Source organism: Homarus americanus, unplaced genomic scaffold (genome assembly GCF_018991925.1).
Source record: "Homarus americanus isolate GMGI-L3 unplaced genomic scaffold, GMGI_Hamer_2.0 scaffold45562, whole genome shotgun sequence".
Classification (NCBI taxonomy): Eukaryota; Metazoa; Arthropoda; class Malacostraca; order Decapoda; family Nephropidae; genus Homarus; species Homarus americanus.
Genome location: NW_024744839.1, coordinates 8470224 through 8497520, shown reverse-complemented (window position 1 = coordinate 8497520; position 27297 = coordinate 8470224). Strand labels below are relative to the sequence as shown.

The 27297-nt window shown below is 38.7% G+C and overlaps 1 protein-coding gene across 4 annotated transcripts in view; it reads left to right on the top strand.

Annotated features, from left to right (window-relative positions):
* Positions 1-532: 532 nt before the first annotated feature.
* LOC121878129 overlaps positions 533-27297 on the top strand; it is a 41909-nt gene continuing 15144 nt past the window's right edge. The window contains exons 1-8 of one of the 4 annotated variants that reach the window (XM_042384130.1): positions 535-795; positions 16648-16893; positions 18395-18613; positions 18869-18981; positions 20077-20193; positions 20495-20639; positions 25265-25477; positions 26807-27149. In XM_042384130.1, the coding sequence (XP_042240064.1) occupies positions 729-795; positions 16648-16893; positions 18395-18613; positions 18869-18981; positions 20077-20193; positions 20495-20639; positions 25265-25477; positions 26807-27039 (1353 nt within the window). In that variant the 5' untranslated portion in view covers positions 535-728 and the 3' untranslated portion in view covers positions 27040-27149. Of the gene's footprint in view, positions 796-16647; positions 16894-18394; positions 18614-18868; positions 18982-20076; positions 20194-20494; positions 20640-25264; positions 25478-26806; positions 27150-27297 lie in introns of those variants that run through there. The other 3 variants (XM_042384131.1, XM_042384132.1, XM_042384134.1) reach the window with 3 other exon arrangements.

The window sequence follows — 27297 nt, the reverse complement described above, 5'->3', positions numbered from 1 at the left end:
GGTTTACTGGCCGTCAACGCCAAGGTCAACACGGCCGTAACACAGTTGATTGCTGCCTTTGTGTTAAAATGTCGTCACGCTCAACATATGTTAGAACCTAGACGGTGAATGGCGGGTTTGTTGATTGGAGATGGGAGGACCCGTGACAGTCCTCTGGTGTTCTCGTCTATACACGAAATCTGACTTCAAGATCATCTGTTCTGTATCGTTCTGCCTTTAGATTTTAAGAATGACGTAAAGTGCCATAAGCTAAGCAATTAGAATAATTAAAATCATTTAGTCATGAAGCTGCAATAGCTACTGTGTAAGTATTTTAATGTATGTTGTATATGTATAAGTATTATACGTTTATATGCATTGAGATACAAATCTTAAGAGAGTTTGACTGACACCGCTCTGCCAGCACCACGGGAAAAATCAGGAATTCATGAAAAAGTAAATTTTAATTTTTTTGTTTCACAGCAGAGTAACTGGGAAACCCGAGTGTAAGCCGGGGCAGTGTTGGTAAAGCGGTTGGTGTCCTGTTTTGTGGACATTGACACAAACATCCTCAGCAAGATCAGCTCAGCTGGCCAGTTATCACGCGTCATCCTGCCACGTGACACCAAATCGACAGTGATCTCTGCTATACACCTCATGGTGTTCTTTATACAGGGGAAAAGAGGCTCTTGACAGTTATACAAGTATCCTATGTATAAAGCAAAGAAACTCATCATTAAACTGAAACCATGCAGATGGTTGTCCACGTATATGTCTTCAGCATTGGTCTCCTAGGATTTGTAGATACAGCCCAAGGTAAGCACAATTTTTTCACAATGAAACAGAAGAGATGCCCAGCTTATTATAAATTGATACTGGGTCCGGATTTACAATAAATTTCTACGTAAATTTTGTCTTATAACTTGGACTAAATTTGAATATATTGATTGAAGTTAATGCAGTTTAAGTGCAATTTTGATTCCATGTTTTAATCAGTTTTGTTGTTATATCTTGAGATACGAGGATGATTCACAGTAAGATCATTTAACGAGTGTCAGTAAAGTAGTTTTGAACTTTCCCGAAGCATCGTTTACCTCCATACAGTGTCATGTGAGACCAACAATATTGTGTAATTTATTTTGAAATGCTGTAGTGTTGTAACTCTTCATACATCGTTTACTGTACTTAGATAATTATATTTTGTTGGCTTTATATGAGTCACGGATTATCTGGTTAATTCTTCAAGCAGTGTAGTGATTTTTGCATGAGTGAAAGACATATGTTTTACAAGTACATGTTGTTGACATTCTTTTCACATATATTTGGTCAGACGTAGATGTACACTGATTATGTACAGGGGTTAATGGCTAATGGTGAGTTGTCTAATATTACGTTAGACAGTTACAAAGGATTTGGTTGTCGCTTAAGCGGCAACTTGTGCATTTTATAAAAAGATTAGTTTAACTTGGTTGAATAGCCACCCACCTTCGTTACAAAGGATACCCAACTACTTTAATGTAAATCGTCTCGAGTATACTCAAACCCTATAGTTAATATTTAATGACATAATATCTCTGTACCTCATGCAAACTGTTACAACATACAAGCAGCCCCTCTCAGGACTATTTGACAAGTTGTAAGTTGAGTGAGAGTTTGGTTGTACTGGCGGAGATAAGATCGACGGTGGGTGACTCAACTGTAAAGTAGGTACCACTGAAGCCACATGGCTCCTCGTACATCCGCTTTTGTTTCTAACGGGATTACGTTGACAATGTTCTCATTATAATATATATGTATATATATATATATATATATATATATATATATATATATATATATATATATATATATATATATATATATATATATATATATATATATATATATATATAAATCACTGTAGGTGCATATATATATGATCAGACAAGGAAAGAAGAAAACACGAAGTTCCCAAGCGCTTTCGTGTAATTCACATCTTCAGGGGTGAGTGCAGACTGTACAGTCTGTACTCACCCCTGAAGATGTGAATTACACGAAAGCTCTTGGGAACTTCGTGTTTTCTTCTTTCCTTGTGGTTATCAGTATATATATATATATATATATATATATATATATATATATATATATATATATATATATATATATATATATATATATATATATATATATATATATATATATATATATATATATATATATATGAGAGTGCTGGACTCTGGGTGCTGGGGAGGGAAGTCTCCCTCCCGCCCTCAACTAGTGACGAGTGTGACTCCGTCTTCCGTCGATAGTGTTGTGGGAGTCGACTCAATGGAATCTGAATCAGGAATCTAATGGCCTGTGGACGGAACTGCAGGGCCTTTATATAAGAACATAAGAACATAAGAAAATAAGGAGTCTGCAATAGGCCGGTTGGCCTGTGCATGGCAGCTCCTGTCGAGAGTTACTACCACTCTCTATCATCCATTAATCTATCTAGCCTCCTTGTAAAACTTTCCAGCGTTCGAGCACTTACTATAAAGTTGCTAAGCTTGTTCCACTCGTCCACCACCCTATTTGTGAACCAGTTCCTTCCTATCTCCCTCCAAAACTTAAACTTCCAACTTAAATTCGTTGCTACGAGTCCTATCCTGCTCGGATATTATAAGAACATTATCTATATCCCTTTTATTGATTCCTTTCACCCACTTAAATACTTAAGGACATAAGAACATAAGAATGGTGGAAACTGCAGCGGGCCTATTGGCCCATACTGGGCAGTCCCGTTTACACCCAATCCCTATTGCTCATAATCATCCAACCTATGTTTGAAGCTATTCAGCGTATTCGAGTTAATGATGATAATTATTTGGTAACTTGTTCCATTCATCCCCTACTCTGCTTCCGAACCAGTGTTTACCTATTTCTCGCGCCTAAATTTAAATTTGTCTAATTTAAAACCATTGTTACGAGTTCGCTCCTGGTTGGATAGTTTGAGTACCTTTGTAATGTCCCCTTTGTTTAGCCCTGACTCCCATTTATACACCTCTATCAGGTCGCCCCTCGCTCTACGTCTCTCGAGGGAGTGCAAATTAAGATGCTTTAACCTGTCTCTATACTCAAGGTTCCTAATGCCAGGGATTAGTCTTGTCATTCTCCTCTGAATTCTTTCCAAGGATTCTAAATCCATTCTGTAATAAGGTGACCAGAACTGAACTGAGTAATCCAGGTGTGGTCTCACAAGCACAAGATACAGTTTTAGGATGAACTCGCTAGTCTGTAACTAACACTCCTTTGTATGATCCTAAGTACTTTGTTAGCCTTGTTACGAGCAAAAACACATTGTTTACTTGGCTTAAGGTTACTACTTATCATTACTCCTAAATCTCTCTGGCAGTCTGATTTCTCAATGGCATCGTTGTTCATCTGGTAACTGGTTTCCCTGTTTACATCTGCTAAACTGAGCACTTTACGTTTGTTCACATTGAATTTCATCTGCCATTTTTCAGACCATTCGAAATTTTTTTTAGATCTTCCTGTAGTTTTGCGGAGTCCTCGTCAGATTTAATAACACATCCTATTTTAGTGTCACCAGCAAATTTACTTATGTTGCTGTTTATGCCGATATGTATATAATAAATAATAATGGCCCAAGTACTGAGCCTTGGGGAACTCCACTAGTGGCGTTGCTACAATGGGATTTAGTGCCGTTAATGCTCACTCGCTGTTTCCTGTCCTGTAACCACGCCCTAATCCATTTGAGGATATTACCTTTGATGCCATGTGCTTCTACCTTTCTAATTAGTCTTTCGTGGGGGACTCTGTCGAAGGGTTTGCTAAAGTCGAAATACACCACATCATAATTGTGCCCCTCGTCCACCGATTCGAAAACTGATGAAAAGAATTTTAATAGATTAGTTAGACATGAATGCCAGCTTGTGAAGCCATGCTGGGAATCATTGATCAATCCGTGCTTCTCCAGGCGATTTTGAATAGAGTTTGAAATGATTGCTTCCAGTAATTTGTCTACTATTGATGTTAGACTAATTGGGCAGTAATTAGAGGATAGTGATCTATCCCCCTTCTTGAAAATCGGTATTACATTCGCTATCCTCCAGGATTCTGATACTACACCTGTTTTTAAGGGCATGTTAAACAACTTTGCTAAGGGCATACTAAGCTCTTCCTTACATTCCTTTAATACTCTGGCAAATATCTCATCGGGACCAGGTGACTTATTAGGCTTTAGTTTGTCTTTTTGCTTACTAACATCGCTACTACTTACTACTATCTCCCTTAATTTGTTTTCTTCACTATCTCTGAATAGAGTCGGTGCCTCGGGTATCATGTTTAAATTTTCGGTGGTGAAAACTGTTGACGAATGTTTGTTCAGATTATTGCTCATTTCTCTGTCATTATCAGTTAGCTCGCCGGTATCTGACCGTATTGGTCCAATCTTTTCTCGTGTCTTAGTTTGATACATTTAGTAGAATCCTTTGGGGTTTGTCATTGCCTCCCTTGCTATCCTTGCTTCATTATTCCTTTTAGCTTTCCTTATCTTGGTTTTAACCCTACTCGCCAATACCTTATAATAATCCCAGAGGTAAATTTCGCCACGATTTATCCTTCTACCTATAGCCTTCCTTTGGCCAATGATGTTCTTTAAATAATTATTTATCCATTTAGGGTTATTGTTGTCTGATCTGAGTTTTTTGTATGGTATGTCCTGCTTTTGTGCATTAAGTAACTCATTACTTAAATTGTAGTGAAACTCGGCAATCTCAGATCTTGTTATCAAGTCAGTCTCAACCGTCAGGTCTCCTGGTGCAGTGAGGTCGCCCTCTGTGGGTGCAATGAGTGAGGTCTCCTCATGTGAGGTCATGTAGCTCACCCCCAAGTGCGACACCCCCTCCCTCAGCTGCTTTATCAAAATGTCAAAGTTTGCCCTTCTGAAATCTGGTACTTTAGTGGAATTTTCCTTACGTCTGCCCTGAAAATCTAACTGGAATCTAATTTCCTTGTGATCGCTGTTTGCAAGCTCGTTCCCTACCTCGACATTGCTAATGAAGTTTTCTCTGTTCGACGGAACTAAATCGAGTATATTATTACCCCGGGTGGGTTCGTTTATATGTTGACTTAGGAAACAGTCCTGGATCGTTTCGAGAAAATCCTCTGATTTGAGTTACACGTAAGGTCAGTCCAATCTATTTGGCCAAGGTTAAAGTCGCCTACTATACAGACTTTGTTGAGTATGGAAGCCCTGCGCATTTCATCCCAGATAAGTCGCTCATTTACTCTATCAAGGTTGGGAGGTCTATATATTACTCTTGTGATTAATTTTTCCCTACCGTCGATTAATTCTATTCAAATTGTTTCTGTAATCCGCTCAGTTTTTATTTCCTTATTTATTTCACACTTCAGATTATCCCTGACATAGATTGCTACTCCGCCTCCTTTCCTGGTCTGCCTATCGGTATGGAACAATTTGTAACCCGCAATTTGGTATTCGACCGGCAACTCAGGTGAGTCTAGGTTGATCCATGTTTCAGTGAATGCTATTATATCGATTTATCGGTACATACCAAGGCCCTAATATCAACCATTTTGTTTCTCATACTTCTACTGTTCGCGTAGTAGACATTTAAGTTAGTCGTGGTCTGAGTCCTTCCTTTACCGCGTTTAGGTTTAAACTCCCTGTCTAATTTAGTTTTATCATCATTCCTAACACTATTTCCCTGTAATCTTTCACTTTGCTTACCCGCTCCCACTGCAGTCTCCTCCACCCCCGTGCCCATATGTTCCCCTACTATCATATCTCCCCGCACTCTTCGTCTTTCTAGGGAATGCAAGTTTAGTTTCTTTAACCCATCTTGATATGGAAGGTTTCTAAGTCCCAGAATCATTTTCGTCATTCTTCACTGGACCGACTCCAGTGAATTGATATCCATTCTATAATAAGGGCACCAGAACTGAACCGCATAATCGAGGTGCGGCCTGACTAGCGCAAGATATAGTTGCAATAAGACCTCTGCACTCTTATTACTTACACTTCTAGATATAAAACCTAATACTCTGTTTGCCTAATTTTGAACATTAACGCACTGTTTTCTAGGCCGTAGGTCTGGGCTTACAAGTACCCCTAAGTCTCTTTCACAAAACAACTTCTCTAGGTTAATGATGTTAAAGCTGTATACATTGACAGTATTTGTTCTTCCAATATTAAGTACGCTGCACTTGCTGGTGTTGAATTTCATTTGCCATTTTTCTGACCACTCCTGCAGTTTATTTTAATCCTCCCGTAGTGCATTTGCATCCTACCCTGAATTAATCTGCCGCCCTATTTTGGTGCCATCCGCAAACTTGCTTATGTCTCTGCTGATCCTAGTATCTAGATCGTTTATGTAGATTATGAACAAGAGTGGGCCTAGTACTGACCCCTGGGGAACCCACTGGTTACAGAGCCCCACTCAGATTTAACACCATCTACGCTGACCCTCTGCGTTCTATCGTTGAGCCATGATTTTATCCAATTTAAAACTTTCCCCTCGATACTATGAGCCTTAACTTTTCTCAGAAGCCTCTGATGCGGTACTCTGTCAAATGCTTTGCTAAAGTCTAAGTAAAAAACATCGTAATTTTCGTCATTATCTACTACCTTGAAGACTTTCCTAAAAAAGTCAGCAGATTTGTTAGACAAGATTTTCCCTTTGTAAACTCATGTTGAGAGTTGTAGATTAATTTGCTTTTCTCTAAATGCGATGAGATGCTATTTTCTATAATTGATTCAAGAAATTTCCCCACTACTGACGTCAAACTGATTAGCTGGTAATTTGACGCTGATGCTCTGTCTCCCTTTTTAAATATGGGTACTACATTTGCCTGTTTCCACAAGTCTGGCACAACTCCCGTGTTTAATGATTTTGTAAATAAATTTACGAGGGGTCAGCTAATCTGTTCCTTACACTCTTTCAAGTATGTGTATATATATATATATATATATATATATATATATATATATATATATATATATATATATATATATATATATATATATATATATATATATATATATATATATATATATATATATATATATAAATGTATATATATATATATATATATATATTTATATATATATATATGTATATATAATCTTGATAAAATAACACAGGAAAATGGTGTAACAAGTCAAATCTCGCATAGAAGATATACAGTACATATAAGTAGAATATTTATAGTAGTAGGAATGTAAAGAGAGGAAGTTTGGTAGCGTGGCCGGTTAGTTATTTACACTTATATTACGTTCTTAAGGGACATCTTGTAAACACCGCTTTCAATACTGCTATTTATTATTCACTCACTGACACAGACACATTAATAGAAAATTATATCGAAGTTAATAGCACGTTACGTGGCATGGACACATGACTCTCGGACACAAACATGAAATGAATACACTTCCCAACGGAAGTAACTCACCCTATGGATAGCTCTGGCAAAGACTCACGTGTGACTGAGGGAGGCCCAGCAGTTGCTGTTGAAGAGAGTGCTGGACTCTGGGTGCTGGGGAGGGAAGTCTCCCTCCCGCCCTCAACTAGTGACGAGTGTGACTCCGTCTTCCGTCGATAGTGTTGTGGGAGTCGACTCAATGGAATCTGAATCAGGAATCTAATGGCCTGTGGACGGAACTGCAGGGCCTTTATATAAGAACATAAGAACATAAGAAAATAAGTAGTCTGCAATAGGCCGGTTGGCCTGTGCATGGCAGCTCCTGTCGAGAGTTACTACCACTCTCTATCATCCATGAATCTATCCAGCCTCCCTTTGAAACTTTCCAGCGTTCCAGCACTTACTACAAAGTTGCTAAGCTTGTTCCACTCATCCACCACCCTATTTGTAAACCAGTTCCTCCCTATCTCCCTCCTAAACTTAAACTTATCCAACTTGAATCCGTTGTTCCGAGTCCTATCCTGCTCGGATATTATAAGAACTTTATCTATATCACCTTTATTGTTTCCTTTCACCCACTTGAATACTTCTATCATATCTCCCCGCATTCTTCGTCTTTCTAGGGAATGCAAGTTTAGTTTTTTTAACCTATCCTGATATGGAAGGTTTCTAAGTCCCGCAATCATTTTCGTCATTCTTCGTTGCACCGACTCTATTGAATTGATATCCATTCTATAATAAGGGCACCAGAACTGAACCTCATAATCGAGGTGCGGCCTGACTAGCGCAAGATATAGTTGCAATAAGACCTCTGCACTCTTATTACTTACACTTCTAGATATATAACCCAATACTCTGTTTGCCTTATTTCGAACATTAACGCACTGTTTTCTAGGCCGTAGGTCCGGGCTTACAAGTACTCCTAGGTCTCTTTCACAAGTCGACTTCTCTAGGTTGATGTTGTTAAGGCTGTATACATTGACAGTATTTGTTCTTCCAATATTAAGTACGTTGCACTTGCTGGTGTTGAATTTCATTTGCCATTTTTCAGACCACCCCTGGAATTTATTTAGATCCTCCTGTAATGCATTTGCATCCTGCCCTAAATTAATCTGCCGCCCTATTTTGGTGTCATCCGCAAACTTGCTTATGTCACTGCTGATCCCAGTATCTAGATCGTTTATGGAGATTATGAACAAGAGTGGGCCTAGTACTGACCCCTGGGGAACCCCACTAGTTACAAGACCCCACTCAGATTTATACCATCTACGCTGACCCTCTGCGTTCTATCGGTGAGCCATGATTTTATCCAATTTAAAACTTTCCCCTCGATACCATGAGCCTTAATTTTTTTCAGAAGCCTCTGATGCGGTACTCTGTCAAATGCTTTGCTAAAGTCCAAGTAAATAACATCATAATTTTCTTCATTATCTACTACCTCGAAGACTTTCCTAAAAAATGTCAGCAGATTTGTTAGACAAGATTTTCCCTTTGTAAACCCATGTTGAAAGTCATAGATTAATTTGCTTTTCTCTAAATGCGATCGGATGTTATCTGCTATAATTGATTCAAGAAATTTCCCTACTACTGATGTCAAACTGATCGGCCGGTAATTTGACACTGATGCTCTGTCTCCCTTTTTGAATATGGGTACTACATTTGCCTGTTTCCACAAGTCTGGCACAACTCCGGTGTCAAATGATTTTGTAAATAAGTTTACGAGGGGTCCGCTAATCTGTTCCCTACACTCTTTCAAGACTCGAGGGAAAATTTCATCCGGCCCTGGGGATTTTGTCTTCTTTAGTTTATTTATATTCTTAAGAACATCCTCTTTTCTGATAGTGATATTCTTTAATGTCTCTTCTTCCTTTCCCTTAAATATCAGTTCCACCTCTGGAATTTCATCGCGAATTTCCTCTGTGAAAACTGATAAGAAGTAGCTGTTCAATGCTTTGCTTATTTCTTCACTGCCATTTATCACTTCTCCCCTCCCTGACTTTAAAGGCCCAACTTTGTCCTTGACCTTTGTTCTATATACCTGGAAAAATCCCTTGGGATTCGCCTTGGATTCTCTTGATATTTTGCTTTCCTTACATTTTTCTTAACATTCCTAGATAGTTCATTATACCTATTTCTGAGCTGCTCCTCCCTTCCCTTTAATTTCTTATATATTCCTTTCTTTATTCCTATGTCATGTTTAAGTTTTCTGGTCATCCACCTTGGCTCATTCTTATTTGACCTAATTTTTCTGTATGGTATATTTTGTTCTTGTGCTTTATGTAGTATACTAGTGAATATATTATAGTCATGATCAATTGTTGTGTCATCTATGACCTCACCCCTTCCTACTGGTGACTGACGTGACTGTTCCCAGGTGACCTCACCTAGGTACCTTCTTAACCCCTGATAATCCGCCAACCGAAAGTTTGGGACTCTGACCATATTGTCATTGTTTTTCGTTTCCCAATTTAGGGTGAACCTGATTTCTCTGTGATTACTGTTACCTAGTTCTTCCCCTACTGTGATATCTCTGATAATATTTTCTTTATTTGTTAATACTAGGTCTAATATATTGTCACCTCTCGTAGGTTCTGTAATTAGTTGTTTCAAAAAATTGTCCTGTACTGTGTCTAGGAAGTCTTCAGATTCATAGTCACCTACTATGTTGTCCCAGTCAATATTTCTGAAGTTGAAATCCCCCATAATGCACAGGTTGTTATATTTTGCTGCCCTAGACAGGGAGTTTAAAACTATACTCGGTAAAGGGAGGACTCAGAACACGACTAACTTAAATGTATACTACGCGAACAGGTGAAGTATGAGAAACAAAATGGATGATATTAGGGCCTTGGTATGTACCGAAAAAATCGATATAATAGCATTCACTGAAACATGGATCAACCTAGACACACGTGAGTTACCAGTCGAATATCAAATTGCGGGTTACAAACAGTTCCATACCGATAGGCAGACCAGGAAAGGAGGCGGAGTAGCAATCTATGTTAGGGATAATCTGAAGTGTGAAATAAATAAGGAAATAAAAACTGAGCGGAATACAGAAACAATTTGGATAGAATTAATCGACGGTAGGGAAAAATCAATCACAGGAGTAATATATAGACCTCCCAATCTTGATAGAGTCAATGAGCGACTTATCTGGGATGAAATGCGCAGGGCTTTCATACACAACAAAGTCTGTATAGTAGGCGAATTATACCTTGGCCAAATAGATTGGACTGACCTTACAGGTAACTCAGAATCAGAGGATTTTCTCGAGATGATCCAGGACTGTTTTCTACGTCAACATATAACCGAACCCACACGGGGTAATAATATACTCGATTTAGTTCTGTCAAACAGAGAAAACCTCATTAGCACTGTCGAGGTAGGGAACGAACTTGCAAACAGCGATCACAAAGAAATTAGATTCCAGTTAGATTTTCAGGGCAGACGTAAGGAAAATTCCACTAAAGTACCAGATTTGAGAAGGGCAAACTTTGACAGTTTAAAGAGACAGCTGAGAGAGGGGGTGTCGCGCTTGGCCGTGATCCTGACAGATGACACCGACCTGATAACGAGATCTGAGATTGCCGAGTTCCACGTCAATTTAAATAGTGAGTTACTTAATGCACAAAGGCAGAACATACCATACAAAAAACTCAGATCAGACAACAATGACCCTAAATGGATAAATAATTATTTAAAGAACATCATCGGCCAAAGGAAGGCTATAGGTAGAAGGATAAATAGTGGCGAAATTCACCTCTGGGACTATTATAGGGTATTGGAGAGTAGGGTTAAAACCGAGATAAGGAAAGCAAAGAGGAATAATGAGGTAAGGATAGCAAGGGAGGCGAAGACAAACCCCAAAGGATTCTACCAAATGTATCAAACTAAAACACGAGAAAACATTGGACCAATACGGTCAGACGCCGGCGAGCTAACTGATAACGACAGAGAAATGAGCAATAATTTGAATAAATATTTTTCAACGGTTTTCACCACCGAAAATTTAAACATGATACCCGAGGCACCGACTCTATTCAGAGATAGTGAAGAAAACAAATTAAGCGAGATAGTAGTGACTAGTAACGATGTTAGTAAGCAAATAGACAAACTAAAGCCTAACATGTCACCTGGTCCCGATGAGATATTTGCCAAAGTATTAAAGGAATGTAAGGATGAGCTTAGTATTCCCTTAGCAAAGTTGTTTAACATGTCCTTAAAAACAGGTGTAGTACCAGAATCCTGGAGGATAGCGAATGTAATACCGATTTTCAAGAAGGGGGATAGATCACTATCCTCTAACTACCGCCCAATCAGTCTAACATCAATAGTAGGCAAATTACTAGAAGCAATCATTTCAAACTCTATTCGAAATCACCTGGAGAAGCACCGATTGATCAATGATTCCCAGCATGGCTTCACAAGCGGACGTTCTTGTCTAACTAATCTATTAACATTCTTTTCATCAGTTTTCGAATCGGTGGACGAGGGGCACAATTATGATGTGGTATATCTCGACTTTAGCAAAGCCTTCGACAGAGTCCCCCACGAAAGACTAATTAGAAAGGTAGAAGCTCATGGCATCAAAGGTAACATCCTTAAATGGATTAGGGCGTGGTTACAGGACAGGAAACAGCGAGTGAGCATTAACGGCACTAAGTCCCATTGGAGTAACGTCACAAGTGGAGTTCCCCAAGGCTCAGTACTTGGACCATTACTATTTATTATATACATAACCGACATAGATATCGGCATAGACAGCAACATAAGTAAATTTGCTGATGACACTAAAATAGGACGTGTTATTAAATCTGACGAGGACTCAGCAAAACTACAGGAAGATCTAAACAAATTTTTCGAATGGTCTGAAAAATGGCAGATGAAATTCAACGTCGACAAATGTAAAGTACTCAGTATAGGAGATGTAAACAGGGAAACCAGATACCAGATGAACAACGATGCCATAGAGAAATCCGACTGCGAGAGAGATTTAGGAGTAATGATAAGTAGGAACCTTAAGCCAAGTAAACAATGTGTTTTTGCTCGTAACAAGGCAAATAAAGTACTTAGGTTCATACAAAGGAGTGTTAGTTACAAGACTAGCGAGGTCATCCTAAAACTGTATCTTGCTCTTGTGAGACCACACCTGGATTACGCAGATCAGTTCTGGTCACCGTATTACAGAATGGATATAGAATCCTTGGAAAGAATTCAGAGGAGAATGACAAGACTAATCCCGGGCAATAGGAACCTTGAGTATAGAGACAGGTTAAAGCATCTTAATTTGCACTCCCTCGAGAGACTTAGAGCGAGGGGCGACCTGATAGAGGTGTACAAGTGGAAGGCAGGGCTAAACAAAGGGGACATTACAAAGGTACTCAAACTATCCAACCAGGAGCGAACTCGTAACAATGGTTTTAAATTAGACAAATTTAGATTTAGGCGGGAAATAGGTAAACACTGGTTTGGAAACAGAGTGGTGGATGAATGGAACAAGTTACCAAATATCATCATAAAACTCGAATACGCTGAATAGCTTCAAACATAGGTTGGATGCTTATATGAGCAATAGGGGTTGGGTGTAAACGGGACTGCCCAGTATGGGCCAATAGGCCCGCTGCAGTTTCCTCCATTCTTATGTTCTTATGTTCTTATGTACTCATTTCCTGCCATATGGGCGGAGCTACTTCCTTCCCAAGACTTGGGGGCCTGTAAATCACTCCCATAATTAGTTTTTCTCTTCCTTCCGTGATTTCTACCCATACAGACTGGGTTCCTATTTCACCCTTTATTGAATTATTTATACAACATTTTAATGTATCCTTGACGGAGAGTGCGACCCCTCCCCCGTTCCTACCTTCCCTGTCCTTGTGAAAATGGTTGTACCCTTCTATGTGGTACTCTGATAAAAAAATTTTGCTCGCCAGATTCATCCAAGTTTCGGTGATTGTTATGACGTCTACATTCTCGGTACATACAACCGCTCTCAGCAAGTCTATTTTATTTCTAACGCTCCTACTGTTTGTATAGTATCATTTAAACCTACCCTTCCCTGGTCATGTTTTACCCCTTGTCCTGAGTAACCAATTTTACTTCCCAGGACCAGCTTGTTTTTTGACTCCCACTTACCCCGACCTCTTTCTACTGGCGAAACCCCCCCTTTGGAGTAACACTTTCACGCTCCAGGGATGCAGACAACGCCTTTACCCCCGCACGAGACAAGTGTACTCCGTCACGACTGTACAGGTAGTCGTTGCCATAGAATCGTTGCCAGTTATCAATGAATGCCCAACCATTGTTTGCACAATGTTTTTTCAGTCGGCAATTTATAGCAATTGCCCTGGACAGCCTTTCACGACCAACCCCTCTTCTAGGCAAGACACCACATACTATCAGGATCCCTCCCCTATCTCTAATCTTCCCCAGCGCCTTCCTATACCTCTTGAAAAGTTCCTTACTCCTAAACTTTCCTATGTCGTTTCCTCCTACACTAATCCACACTACTGGATTGGTACCCTCCCTTGACAAAACCCTATCTATCCTCTCAGCTACATGCCCTATCCCAGCCCCAGGAAAACACACCCTAGTCCTACGTTTCCTATCTCTTACACAAAAAGTCCTATCTAAAAACCTCACCTGGCTGTCCCCAACTACCACGACCTTACCTGTGGGCAGGGTTTGTACAACTGCTCTTTCCTCTCCTTGCTTCATACCGTCCTGCCTCTTCTCTTCCTCGCCAGCTTCCTCCAGCACCTGGTAGGGGTTACTACACTCCACACCCTGGTCAGCTTTCCTGAGTCTGACCCTAGTCCCCTTGGAGACAACCACTCTCCACTCCTGCTCCTCCTTCGCAGGTGTCCTGCTAGGCAGGACACCTACCTGAACGAGTTCAGTCCTGAGGGTTTTATTTTCCCTCTTTAGAGTGTCAAGCTCACTCTTCAACTGCCCGAGGAGTACCAGCCGGCGAATGACCTCTGCCAGTTAACACTATACTGGTTAGATCTGGACAGCTGTGTTTGCCCAGGTGCGTGATCATGCCCAGGTGCGTGATCATGCCCGGGTGTGTCTTGGCTAGGTGTGGTTTCCTTAACACGGTCATATCGCAGGGTTAACTCAAGTACTTAGTAACTGGGGTTAGATGTCTTGGGATTGTAGGGTGTGTGGACTTGGTATGTGGGTTACCACGTGGGCCTATACTTAATGTTATATGTGTTGTAATTCTCTGGCTGTAAGTTGTGGTCTGATAAACAATCATTATAAAGGGAAACAATGGAGCACCTTAGCTTTCGTCTTTATTCAAGACATCTTCAGAGACAACTGAATTATAAGGACCGAAATAGGCTTAAGTACACAGGGTAACCTTACTAAACATAAGGTCAGGTCATAAACATGACATCCACTAATCCGCACACCAACACCACCACACACACAAAAGGAGCTTAAAAGAAAGGGCGACGTAATGTTTTCAATAAAAACGAAAGCTAAGGTGCTCCATTGTTTCCCTTTTTCCTGTGTGATTTTATCAAGATTTACAAGATTTATGTTATCCACGTTTTCATTGTGGATTTACATGATATATATATATATATATATATATATATATATATATATATATATATATATATATATATATATATATATATATATATATATATATATATATATATATGTTGCCTCTGAAGATGTCTTGAATAAAGACGAAAGCTAAGGTACTCCGTTGTTTCCATCTTCCCGTGTGAGAATAAATGAAGGCAGCCACAAATGCATTAGCATCGCTGTTATTAGCGATCTACGGCATCCTGTTGGCTGTTTGAAATAGAACCAATTTCGTCCATCCTCTATTGCGCTGCTTTAGACATTCCTCCTTCCCCTAGAGGGAATGTTCTTATGGAGGCATACACGTGACTATACCATAAGTGATAATGTTCTACAATTGTTGTGGAGCAAATAGGCTTTCGCCTGACATTAAATTCGACATTCTTTGGTAAACACACGAGTTATATCGGACAGGCCTACCACTCATAAGCTTCCCCCTTCAAAGGGGGTGGGGGAACGGTGCAGGGGGATGAGAACTGGCACACGTAAGAAATATGCACCTCAGACCCCAAACCAGTAGAAAATGTCCAAATGTTGCTTTTCGTGGAATGTGTTAGACTCTGTCTGGTTTTTTACCTCATATTATGTTTGTTGTGAAATGTGCTTTCATCTTCTATTGGTTAATCTGCCAATCAGATGCCATAGTCCCTTAGACGTTAGATGGTGACTATAAGCAGACACAAGGGCACTAGTTTATACATTTTATAATTACTTTGATCATGTTTACCATTTAATATTTTTTAATGAACAAATTATCGATGCCTTTATGTACTTCACCAGGTAGTAGGCAGCTATCAAACAGGGAGGTACTACCGCCTGGGAAGATATTGGAAGCATAATGTGTTGTCTAATGGTAGACCCTGCTGCCATATGGCATCACAAAAATTGTGACCAAGTACCAAGTTGCTGATCTGACTTTCTGCCTTATTTACACACAATTGCAGGGTCTCAATTGTTTCTCTAACTTTGCCAACACAACATACATACTGTATATCATTTCTCACTATTGAGCTTTATTTTTTTTTTTTTTTACGGGGATTAGCCCACCCGGGCACAGGTCACTGACCCTGGGTTCCATGACAAAACCCAACGGGATTGTCATTTATCAACACTAATCTAACCTAACCTAACCTAACCTTTATTCACCTAACCTAACCCAACCTAACCTAACCTAACCTAACCTAACCTAAACATAAAAGTGTTTTATTTTATATTTTATATATGAGACTGGGGTTTTGTCCGTTGGGGTTTTATTATTATTATTATTATTATTATTATTATTATTATTATTATTATTATTATTATTATTATTATTATTATTATTATTATTATTATTTATTTTTTTATTATATTTTGATTAAAGACTTTTTATATTTTTTTATAAATTGTTAATAATTATTATTGTACTTCTTATGTTTTCTCCCCCAGGGCCTGATGTGGGTCATTGACCTGTGCCCTGGTGGGCTAATCCTCAATAAAAAAAAAAAAAAAAAAACTTACAACTCATATTCTCATATTTAAGGAAAATTTTCAGTGTCTTTCTTATTAAGGAATGCAGATGTAGTCATTTTCTTTCTTTCTCTCGAAAATTGCAATACTTTTATAGCCTCCAGTGTTGATATCACATGTGTATGATGGCAGATTGTCTGGTGTATGACGTGGGCGGTGATGATGCTGCGCCTCGCTCTCCACCCATCACCCTCAACCACCACGTCACCATTGGTATCTTCAAGGGCCACCACCGTGGCAAAAACTCTCGGTTTGTGGTCACAACGAATAGAAGCAGTGGTGGGAGTGTCGAGTTCGAGGTGTACCTTGAGGCTGGGGGGAAAACTTTCGTGTTAATGTTCAACCGAGGGGAGATGCGACTATTGCAGGAGAGTGCACGTAAGTTACTCCTGATGCGTCAGGTGGAGTACAGCAACTGTGTTAAAATTTGATGTATTTTTACTTACTGTACTCTAAGTATGTAATTTTTTGTATGTATGCTTGGATAATAGCGTTAACTACCCTCATATTGCTTCATTGCTGACATCCATCTAACAAGGGTGGATCGCTCTCCCCACGCTTTTGTTATTATCTCCAATAACTGCTGATTTGGAAGGAAAATTGTAAACACGAAATCAGGCATAATATACTTGATATATAGTACATAATACAGTAGTTACAGTATGTACTCAACACTGAGAAAGCTAAGAACATGATGCTTCAAGGGGGGGGAGTGGCAATAAGGCCACGAGGGGAACGGGCATATATTTTTTAAAACCTGAAATTAAGTGAGAAAGCTTATTCGGAACCTGGCTGTTGCATGTCTACAGAGGGGGCCACCTCCACAATCCCCTCCCATTAGAACGATGCCAGCAAAGTCAGTGGCCTCAGCTTCTTCAACGAATGGACAAATACTATCACTGAGGAAGAACAAACTACTAACAGCTATGCATAGGCTACCCAAGTTTGGTAGTACTTAATAATTCGCCCGATTGGAAATGACAATAATTAATACAGCATTGAATTGAATTGAATTGAATGGAAACAGTTTATTTAGCTAAGAAAAACACAGATACAGAGAGGATAATAATAACAATATTAACATGGCTGAGCCAGTTGAGAACCTGAGCTCTCTTTGAGGCACCTGATATATACTATATATTTATCTCAAGGAAGTATTATGTAACATTTAGTATCATCTGGAATAGTACAATAGCATGGTAGTAATAAGCACATCTCATAGTGTTACCACGGTTATCACTTCAATATTGATTTATTTTATTATTTATTATTTATTATTTTTATTTATTTTTTTATCATTATTTTGTTTATTTATTTATTTATACATACATATACACATACACACACACACATATATATATATATATATATATATATATATATATATATATATATATATATATATATATATATATATATATATATCTTGATACTGTACATGCAAGATGTGAATTACACGAAAGCGCTTGGGAACTTCGTGTTTTCTTCTTTCCTTGTGGTTATCAGCATATACCTAACTCACGCGCACCTACAGTGATTTACTTGCATACATATACATATATATACACACACACACACACACACACACATATATATATATATATATATATACATACACAATAGTTTTTGTTAACTGCTAATTCGGCGAAGCGGTGAGGACGTGAAGGCCACGGCTCCCATGCCACTATGTAACTAAGTCAAAGTTTTTTTCACACTCGATTTACATTTTACGCATTAAAAAAGTTATAGTGAAAATCCTGAAGAAAACGTAACATTTTCAGGGATTCGAGCTTATGTCACCTTAACTAATATTACAGGTATTTTACTTCACCCTTCACAACTATATCACTTTTTGTAAGTAAGAAGCATCACAATACAGGCAGCTCGGAGATGGGACGGGCCAACATTCCCCTTCGCGACACCCCCGGTAGGTGGCAGTATGTGGGCGTGATGGTGAGCGGTGGGTGGGTGATGGTGATGAGCCCTGAGCGTGGGGAGGAGGCTGTGTTCCAGATGCAGCTTGGGGTGGACACAGCAAGGTGCCAGCTGAGCCTCTCCTCCACTTCCCGCCTCGCCATCACTTACAACTGTATGCCAGGTCAACACCCTTACCTCTTAATTGTAATACTTTAAGCTTACATTAACAATAAAATTTGTCGCAAGCTGTTTTATTAGCCTTAGATTGTTTGTAATGTTTAATTCATATATCTCGATAATTTCAGGAAGCAAATAGGTATTGTATAAAATTCCGTTTAGTAAAATAGTGTGTAATACAGTATTTAATAATATGTAATCAATGGAATAAGGTTTGCTGTTAAAAAAAAAGTCATAATGATAGTTTGTTGCATCGCAGGGTGCCCGGTGGTGGTAAGGAGTGGCTCTGTGGTGAGTGATGATCTGCCCCTGGTGAGAAGTAGATCTCTCTACCTCAGCCCCGACGCTGCCCAGTACACTGCTATATTCAAGGTATAGAATCACCACTTCGACCTCTGAATATATCGATAAGGGTCTCTCGTAATATATACTACAGAGAAAATAAACTAATTCTATGGTGCTAAACTATTTCTAATATTTGACGACAACATCCAACCAAGGCTACTCCAGGGTTGTTAGGTCAGGTTTGGTTCGTATCGTCTGTTGTCTGAAATGCTTTAACACTGTTGCCCGTAACAAAAGACCTGTAAATAGACGCCAGACACGGCGGATATGCCTTTTTGTACTCTTGTCTGTCACCCAGACCTATTCCTAGAAGCAAGAGGGTTGACGGTTGTCTCCTGAACTCAAAGCAATCCATTTCAAGATTCATCACGTTGCTCCTGATTCCCAGTACGACACCAGGGTGGGAAGTATTTTCAATGATTGTGTCTCTATATCGCTTGTGTTAGACCGTCTGGAGTGGATGTTTTAAGTGGTTCTACTCCCCAGGCTGGCTGTGACTGTAACCGTGATTTGTGCTAGTGAGAAATTTGTGACGATCAGAAAGGCAACGTCCTCTTCCAGGGCGGTCATATACAGTACTTTGAAAATTATTATTATTATTATTATTATTATTATTATTATTATTATTATTATTTTTATTATTATTATTATTATTATTATTATTATTATTATTATTATTATTATTATTATTATTATTATTATTATTATTATTATTATTATTAATATTACTATTATTATTACTATGTAGAGAGCTTGCTAATGTCTGTGAGTAGCGTTATTACTGACAACTATAAATCTGAGTATTTTTAGGTATATAAACGATTTAAGGGTGTTAACTTTTGATCTGTTTATTCTTATCTTGATTTCTATTGATTCTTATGATAATTCTTGCTATAGTTCATCCTTACACGAGGTCCTAATAATAAATCAAGATAGTAAAAGTTCGTAAAAATCAAAATTCTCCAATTTCTCCCTGATAAAATCCTAACCATGACATCTTTTCTCAAGAAGTCAAATTATGTGCTTAAAGTAGATACAACATCGTGGACGTGAGCTTGAAGTATTAATCTTCAGAGTTCAAGAAAATCATCGTCGAAGGAATAAGATAAAAAAACATTGTAGGTTGAGGTGGAAACGGAGATGGCTAAGGACACGCTACTGCTGGAGGTGCGACGTGGGCTGCTGAGGCCTCAAGAGTGGAACAGGGTAGATGTTAATGTGGAAGCTCGACATGACGAGGTAAATAAACTGATCTTTAATAACTCAAAACTGCTGAGGATATAATATTATGAAATTGATAACTCCTTGTTGATTTATGAGGACAAAAATCATGTCATTCTCATAGGATAAACATCGTATTCTAGTAGTCTAGCTCTAAACAATGTATTGTACCGAATGATGTTAAAAAAATTCTTATATTTTATCATTACAACGGGACGAAGTACATTAAACCTTAAGGAAAGAATTTTGCAGGTTCAAGATTAAAATAAACAATAATTATGTTTACAAGTATTTGAGTTTGTTATTGTGGGTCCTACAGGTGGAGGTGTGGCTGGAGGTGAACGGTGAGGGAAGGGCCAGTGATACACTGGGCGGCAGGCTGATTTCCTCCACTCTTGGTGTGGAGGAACTCGCTTATGCTTCACTCTCCACGCTCTGCAGGCCTGCCACTCCCAGCCACCAAGGTAAGACACATTATACACGGGTCGAGGATCTTTATGGCTACATATGATTTTCTCTGTGATGACACAAAGTTTGAACGATACAAATCCGAACTGCTGTCAAACCTTTTACATTGTAACAATAATACTGGTTTTATTTTCCCTTTTTCTTCTTTTTTTATTTCTTCTTTCTATTTCTTTATTTCTTAATTCCTTACTTTTACTCTTTCTTTTACTCTTTCTTTAATGACTCTTATTAACAGTTACTGTATTTATTGAATACCTTCTATTAAGGTTTGACAATTATACTTCAAAACAATAACCTATCTTCCTTGCTAGCTAACCAGGGGTCACATGAGTCACATGACTCAATTCATTTCGTGAAATGGATAAAACCTTAAAGGTACTTTTAACTGCCGAATGGTTCAACAGACACATGACGTCACATATTAAGGGTGAGAGAAAGCGGCAACGTGGACTCGTTCAACGTTTATCGATTGATATGGTCAAAACCTGGAAAAGTGAGATACTTGTTAACTATTGATTACATTTCATTACATGTACATCAGTTGGTAAATACACTATTCTGTATGGTTATCCAAATTGCCTTACACTATGCACGTATGTAGTTCACAACTTTTCACCATAATACAAACAATCTCTGTTCTTTCACTAACGTGTACGGGATTATAGCTCCACTTAACTCCTAGTATCGCTCCAAGTAACTCCTAGTTATAGCTAGTGTGTGTACACTCGAAGGGGCTGGACAATACTGTCAGTCAGAGGCGTCCCGAGCCCTTATCTATGATCATAACAATGAAATGCTTGCTATGCGTCCACAAACATCTGGCGAGGCACGGCCACATGGGAGTTAGAGGTCTCGGGGTATGAGGGCGGCGATAACAGTACTCACACATATATATCCTGCCATGGGGTAAGATGACACACAGATGCCCACTCTGCACTCTCTCTAAAACCAGACTGTCTTTTTCAAACTGTCACCCACAAGGGGCGCCTTTGGGGGATCGGTGGTAGATGCGGTACCGTTCTTGCCTCGCAAGCGAGATGTCACGGGTTCGATTCCCGGGTCGGTGGAAGTTGTTTGGACTTACTTCCTAGCCCCCAATAGTCCCTGTTCACCTAGCAGTAAAGTAGGTACCTGGTGTAAATCGAAAATTGCGAATTCGTATTCAGGGAAAGTTGTTGGAGCTTCCAATAACTTCATGACATAAACCACTGACTCTTCAGGCTTCTACGCCCTTGACTCTTCAGGCTTCTACGCCCTTAACTCGTGAGACATAAAGGCAAGCATGAACTTAGCATGCTTCCCTGTTGGGCGCTGTAAACGCTTCTGCGCTTCACCTTACACAAGAATGTAGGGGGGTGCCCAATAAAAAAAAAAAAAAAAAAAAAGGGGCGCCACCTCTTTATGATGTCACATCACACAGGTTCTCTTATTGGTTCAGGCCTAAGGCATTCATACTCACAGGTCACTGCGATTGGCTCACGCTTGGCGAAAAATACTCACTCATGCCATTGTTAGAACATCAGTGGCCATGAACCATGATGCACCCCAGACTAATCCTGTTGAGTATGTGTGTATGACAGGTATTTATCTACCGCACATTAATTGAAATATTGCAGAATAAGACAATTGATATCTTCATTTGTGTATTTTGTAATTACTATATCATATAACTCGCTACAAAGTTGAAAATGATTTAATTTGTCCTGTAGCCGTTTATTATATTTTCTATTGGCTTCTTGCTACTCTCGTCTCACCTACAACTGGAGGAAGATGTTAGCAGACAACTGGTGAGCAATTAGTATTTCTAGGATGTTCTTGAGCATCATTTGCTCTTACTCCAGTGTTATATAGTAGTTTCAGTCATGCGTACTAATTGTTATATTTTATTATTGTGTCGTAGAAACATTTAACTGTTATATCGAGTAAATTCCACATGGACGCATGGCTTGTGGCCCCGAGTGCAAGACTTGGTTCACGGAATCTCTGTAATGATAAACTGTTCTATGTTTGATTATATTCATGAACGTGATGGTCATTAGTTGTTTATAAGTGATCGTGGGCCCTTCGTGCCCGGTGGCGAGTCCGGTTGTACAGTTTACCGAGGTTGTTATAATCATGGTCATGGTTGTTATAATCATTGTTGTGGTTGTTATAATCATGGTTATGGTTGTTATAATCATAGTTGTGGTTGTTATAATCATGGTCGTGGTTGTTATAATCATAGTTGTGGTTGTTATAATCATGGTCGTGGTTGTTATAATCATGGTCATGGTTGTTATAATCATAGTTGTGGTTGTTATAATCATGGTCGTGGTTGTTATAATCATGGTCGTGGTTGTTATAATCATGGTCGTGGTTGTTATAATCATAGTTGTGGTTAATTTATAATCATGGTCGTGGTTTGTTATAATCATGGTCGTGGTTGTTATAATCATAGTTGTGGTTATTTATAATCATGGTCGTGGTTGTTATAATCATGGTCGTGGTTGTTATAATCATGGTCGTGGTTGTTATAATCATGGTCGTGGTTGTTATAATCATGGTCGTGGTTGTTTATAATCATGGTCATGGTTATTATAATCATGGTCGTGGTTGTTTTAATCATAGCCGTGGTTGTTATAATCATGGTCGTGGATGTTATAATCATAATCGTGGTTGTTATAATGCATGGTCGTGGGTGTTATAATCATGGTCGTGGTTGTTTTTAATCATAGCCGTGGTTGTTATAATCATGGTCGTGGATGTTATAATCATAGTCGTGGTTGTTATAATCATAGCCGTGGTTGTTATAATCATGGTCGTGGTTGTTATTATCATGGTCGTGGTTGTTATTATCATGGTTTCGCTATATAATCATAATCGTGGTTGTTAGTAATCATGGTCGTGGTTGTTATAATTATAGTCGTGGTTGTAATAACTGGCGGTCGTGGTTGTTATAATCATGGTTGTGGATGTTATAAATCATGGTCGTGTTGTTGGTAATCATGGTTGTGGATGTTATAATCATGGTCGTGTTTGTTATAATCATGGTCGGTTGTTATAATCATGGTCTTGGCTGTTATAATCATGGTCGTGGCTGTTATAATCATGGTCGTGGTTGTTATAATCATGGTCGTGGTTGTCATAATCATGTTCGTGGTTATTATAATCATGGTCGTGGTTGTTATAATCATGGTCGTGGTTGTTATAATCATGGTCGTGGTTGTTATAATCATGGTCGTGTTTGTTATAATCATAGTCGTGGTTGTTATAATCATGGTCGTGGTTGTTATATTCATGGTCGTGCTTGTTATAATCATAGTCGTGGTTGTTATAATCATGGTCGTGGTTTTGTATAATCATGGTCGTGGTTGTTATAATTATTGTCGTGGCTGTTATAATCATGGTCGTGGTTGTTATAATCATGGTCGTGGTTGTTATAATCATGGTCGTGGTCGTGATACTTACAGTATCTAATATACTATAAGAAGGAATAGAATAAAGGTTAGAATAATTAGTTAAAGAAATATTCGCCATAAGGAGAGGTTAAAATCATAAAAAACATATTATGAATCACCGATGATCATTCCGAGATGAAATATATTATGAAGAGAAGTGACCTTGATTCTGGTTTGATTAGTCACCATCTGCTTAATTCATCACCTGTGTTAAGTCATCATATATATATATATATATATATATATATATATATATATATATATATATATATATATATATATATATATATATATATATATATATATATATATATATATATACAGTATATATATATTTTTATGGGGGGGGGAGAGACTTCAAGTTTGAGGTAATCTACAGTGACTTTACAGCTTAGTGTCTTGGGGTATATTTGTCTTATCATGTCATTGGCACAAGTAGGATTATACACCTTTTACCGTACATCCATTATAATCTTTTATGACAGGCCGGATATCTAGTTAACAGTTGTCTGGCAAATTTCGCATAAATTAAAGCAGTAATTATGTTGTAAAATGACTTAATGACATCAGAAAACAATCACATAGCAAGTATTGTTGATGTTCAACAGATGTTTAAACTTACTTAGGTAATTAATATTCGAATAGGAATTGGTCAGTCATAATATGTGGAAGTGGAAACCTGATAGGAGCTGTGTGGATTCAGCACATTGTAAACTAAGCCTTTGGTAAGAAAGGAGGCATCATGACCGATCACCATCAGTTCCTCAACTGTAAAATTAGGTGCTATTTACAACTGGGTGGATTGGGAGTGCCCCAGGGTCGTATCAGCGACCTTAAGGACAGGAGGAGAGAGCTTTAGCCACTCGGCTACCACACCCCATAATGGCTATATAATAAATATTAAATGACCCAGCCGATTCCAATTCACTTATCAGAAAAAGCTGTAAAAATCAGACTGTCATTGAAAGTTTGTGCATATCTTGCAGTGACAGCTATAGAGGTAAAGGTTAAATAATTAAAAATATTATTGTGACACCTCTCAATTTATCAGAATTTCTTTTATTTTAAAATGGCACATATTTCACCCCACCAATATCTATAGTAAAAATTCATTAAATTTTCTCCCACAATAGATAAAATAAGGATATCATTACAATTAACCACTGTCATGAATCCCTCTCAAGCTGTCGCACCCACAGAGACTTCGGAAATTCAACAAGCAGGTTCTTGCTCGTGGAATCTGGTATGGACACTAGTTGGGATAACTAACCTACTGCTCGTCCTGCTGGCAGGGTCTTGCTGCGCCCTCTACAGAAAAAGTTCAGGACAGAGTGGCATCAGTGCGGAGTCGGTGGGTCTCGCTGTGAGAGGCTCCACAGGAATCCTAAGAACTAACCGTAGGTCATGATGATGCAGGATGAAACTATGATGGCCTCTAGTTATCCAATGGTTGTGCCAGTACCCTCTGACCTTGGCTAAGTCCTCGCATGTACTCGGCCAGACCTCTTCAACCAAGTCACTCAATTCTTAGATAAGCCTTCCCTTACTGTACCATACTACTTCATAACATCGGCCAAACCATTTGAACCGAACTACTTATATTTTCAAGCCACCTCCTAATTTATAATGCAGCTTTTGTTTTTGGCTAAGCAACCCTCTACTCATCGAAGCCTTCTTGTATCTCAATCTAAGCATCTACTTACCATTTATCAAGTCAACCCCTTCTTCGAGCCATCAAGTTTCTTCCAAAATCAGTGTTATGTTTTTTCTTTGTAGTTTCCACAGTATTTTTGTACTTTGCTTCACCTTAGGCCTTATTATGAGAACAAACTATTAAGGGATGCATAATAGTGAAATGCATAGGTATTTTTGTGTATATTAAGGAATGACTTATTTGATTATACCGTGACGGTATAAGCAATGGTAACTCATTTTGTTATAATTAGTTTAAGTTTTTAAATTCAAGTACCAGAACATAAATGGATGAATTAAAAAATAGCCCGAAGTTCACCACCACAACCACTAAAAGAAGATTACGTGCAATATAAGTATAATCATGCACTGACGGAGTCAAAAGTTCGCGTCCTCCCAAACTGAAGCAGTATCACCTTAAATAAGATAAAACAGTACACCCGTACCAGACGATAGTCAGTGTTAGTCAGTTTGGAGACTCATTCCAGAGACTCAGTTTTACCACGGGGAGCGAACTTTTGTCCCTGGCTGTATATCTGCTCCCGAAGGTTGTAGACGTCTCATAACACGTTTCCTCAGAACTGTCTTTTAACGTAACGTATCATTTAGACACCTTGAATTAAGTATATAGCATTTTCAACCAACTCCGTACCACAACGCTACATACAGGAATAAAGTGTTAATTAAATTCCAAGGAAGTGGTCGCATACCATGCATAGTTTATGATTATTATAACGTGAAAATTTTATCTGTATTATACTGAAACTAATGGCTATCACTTGAAGGAGTACTTTATTTCTGACGTTGACCTTTAAGGGGTAACGTCATTGCTCTAAGGTGGTTATCTCATCTTAACTGGAGTTGTCATGTTACTCAATAGACAGTTCGTTGTAGCTAAAGGGTAAAAACCTTAAAATCATTAGATCAAGAGGTTAAGTAATTAATTTGAATGGAGGAACTCACTGTTGTGTGTCTGTCCAAACATCATCCACTTCACCATGGCACATTTACTAACGTGTGTTGCTCCCGGCCAGGCGAAATGGCTCGTTCCTATCACCACTACGAGGAGGTCGATACTTTGAGGGGGAACTCCAGAGGGCCGCCCTCAGTCGTGGAGGACACAAAGAAGTCAACTAATCCTCCCGAACACAAAGCAAGTCCATTAGCAAAACCCCTGGAGAACATAGCAGAGGAGGATCTTGACCTGGGTTCTGGGTACTGCCTGATGTCTGCCAGGATCTACCAGAATGACCCTCTCAACTCTTAAGACTCAGATCAAGACATGTATCAGTCAATTTACTCAAACTTAGATGTGTCCCACTCAACACCGAAAGGCACCCATTACTTCAATAAAGAATATTTTTACGATACAATGAATATGAATTTCAATTGATAAATGAGACATTTTATGTCGAGGGACAATGTATAAAAAGCTGCTGGTATATGTGTGAACTACTAAATTTTGGTTATGGAGATGGTTTAAAGCAAAATAGTAAGGTCATAATTATATCAGGCAACTGTTGTT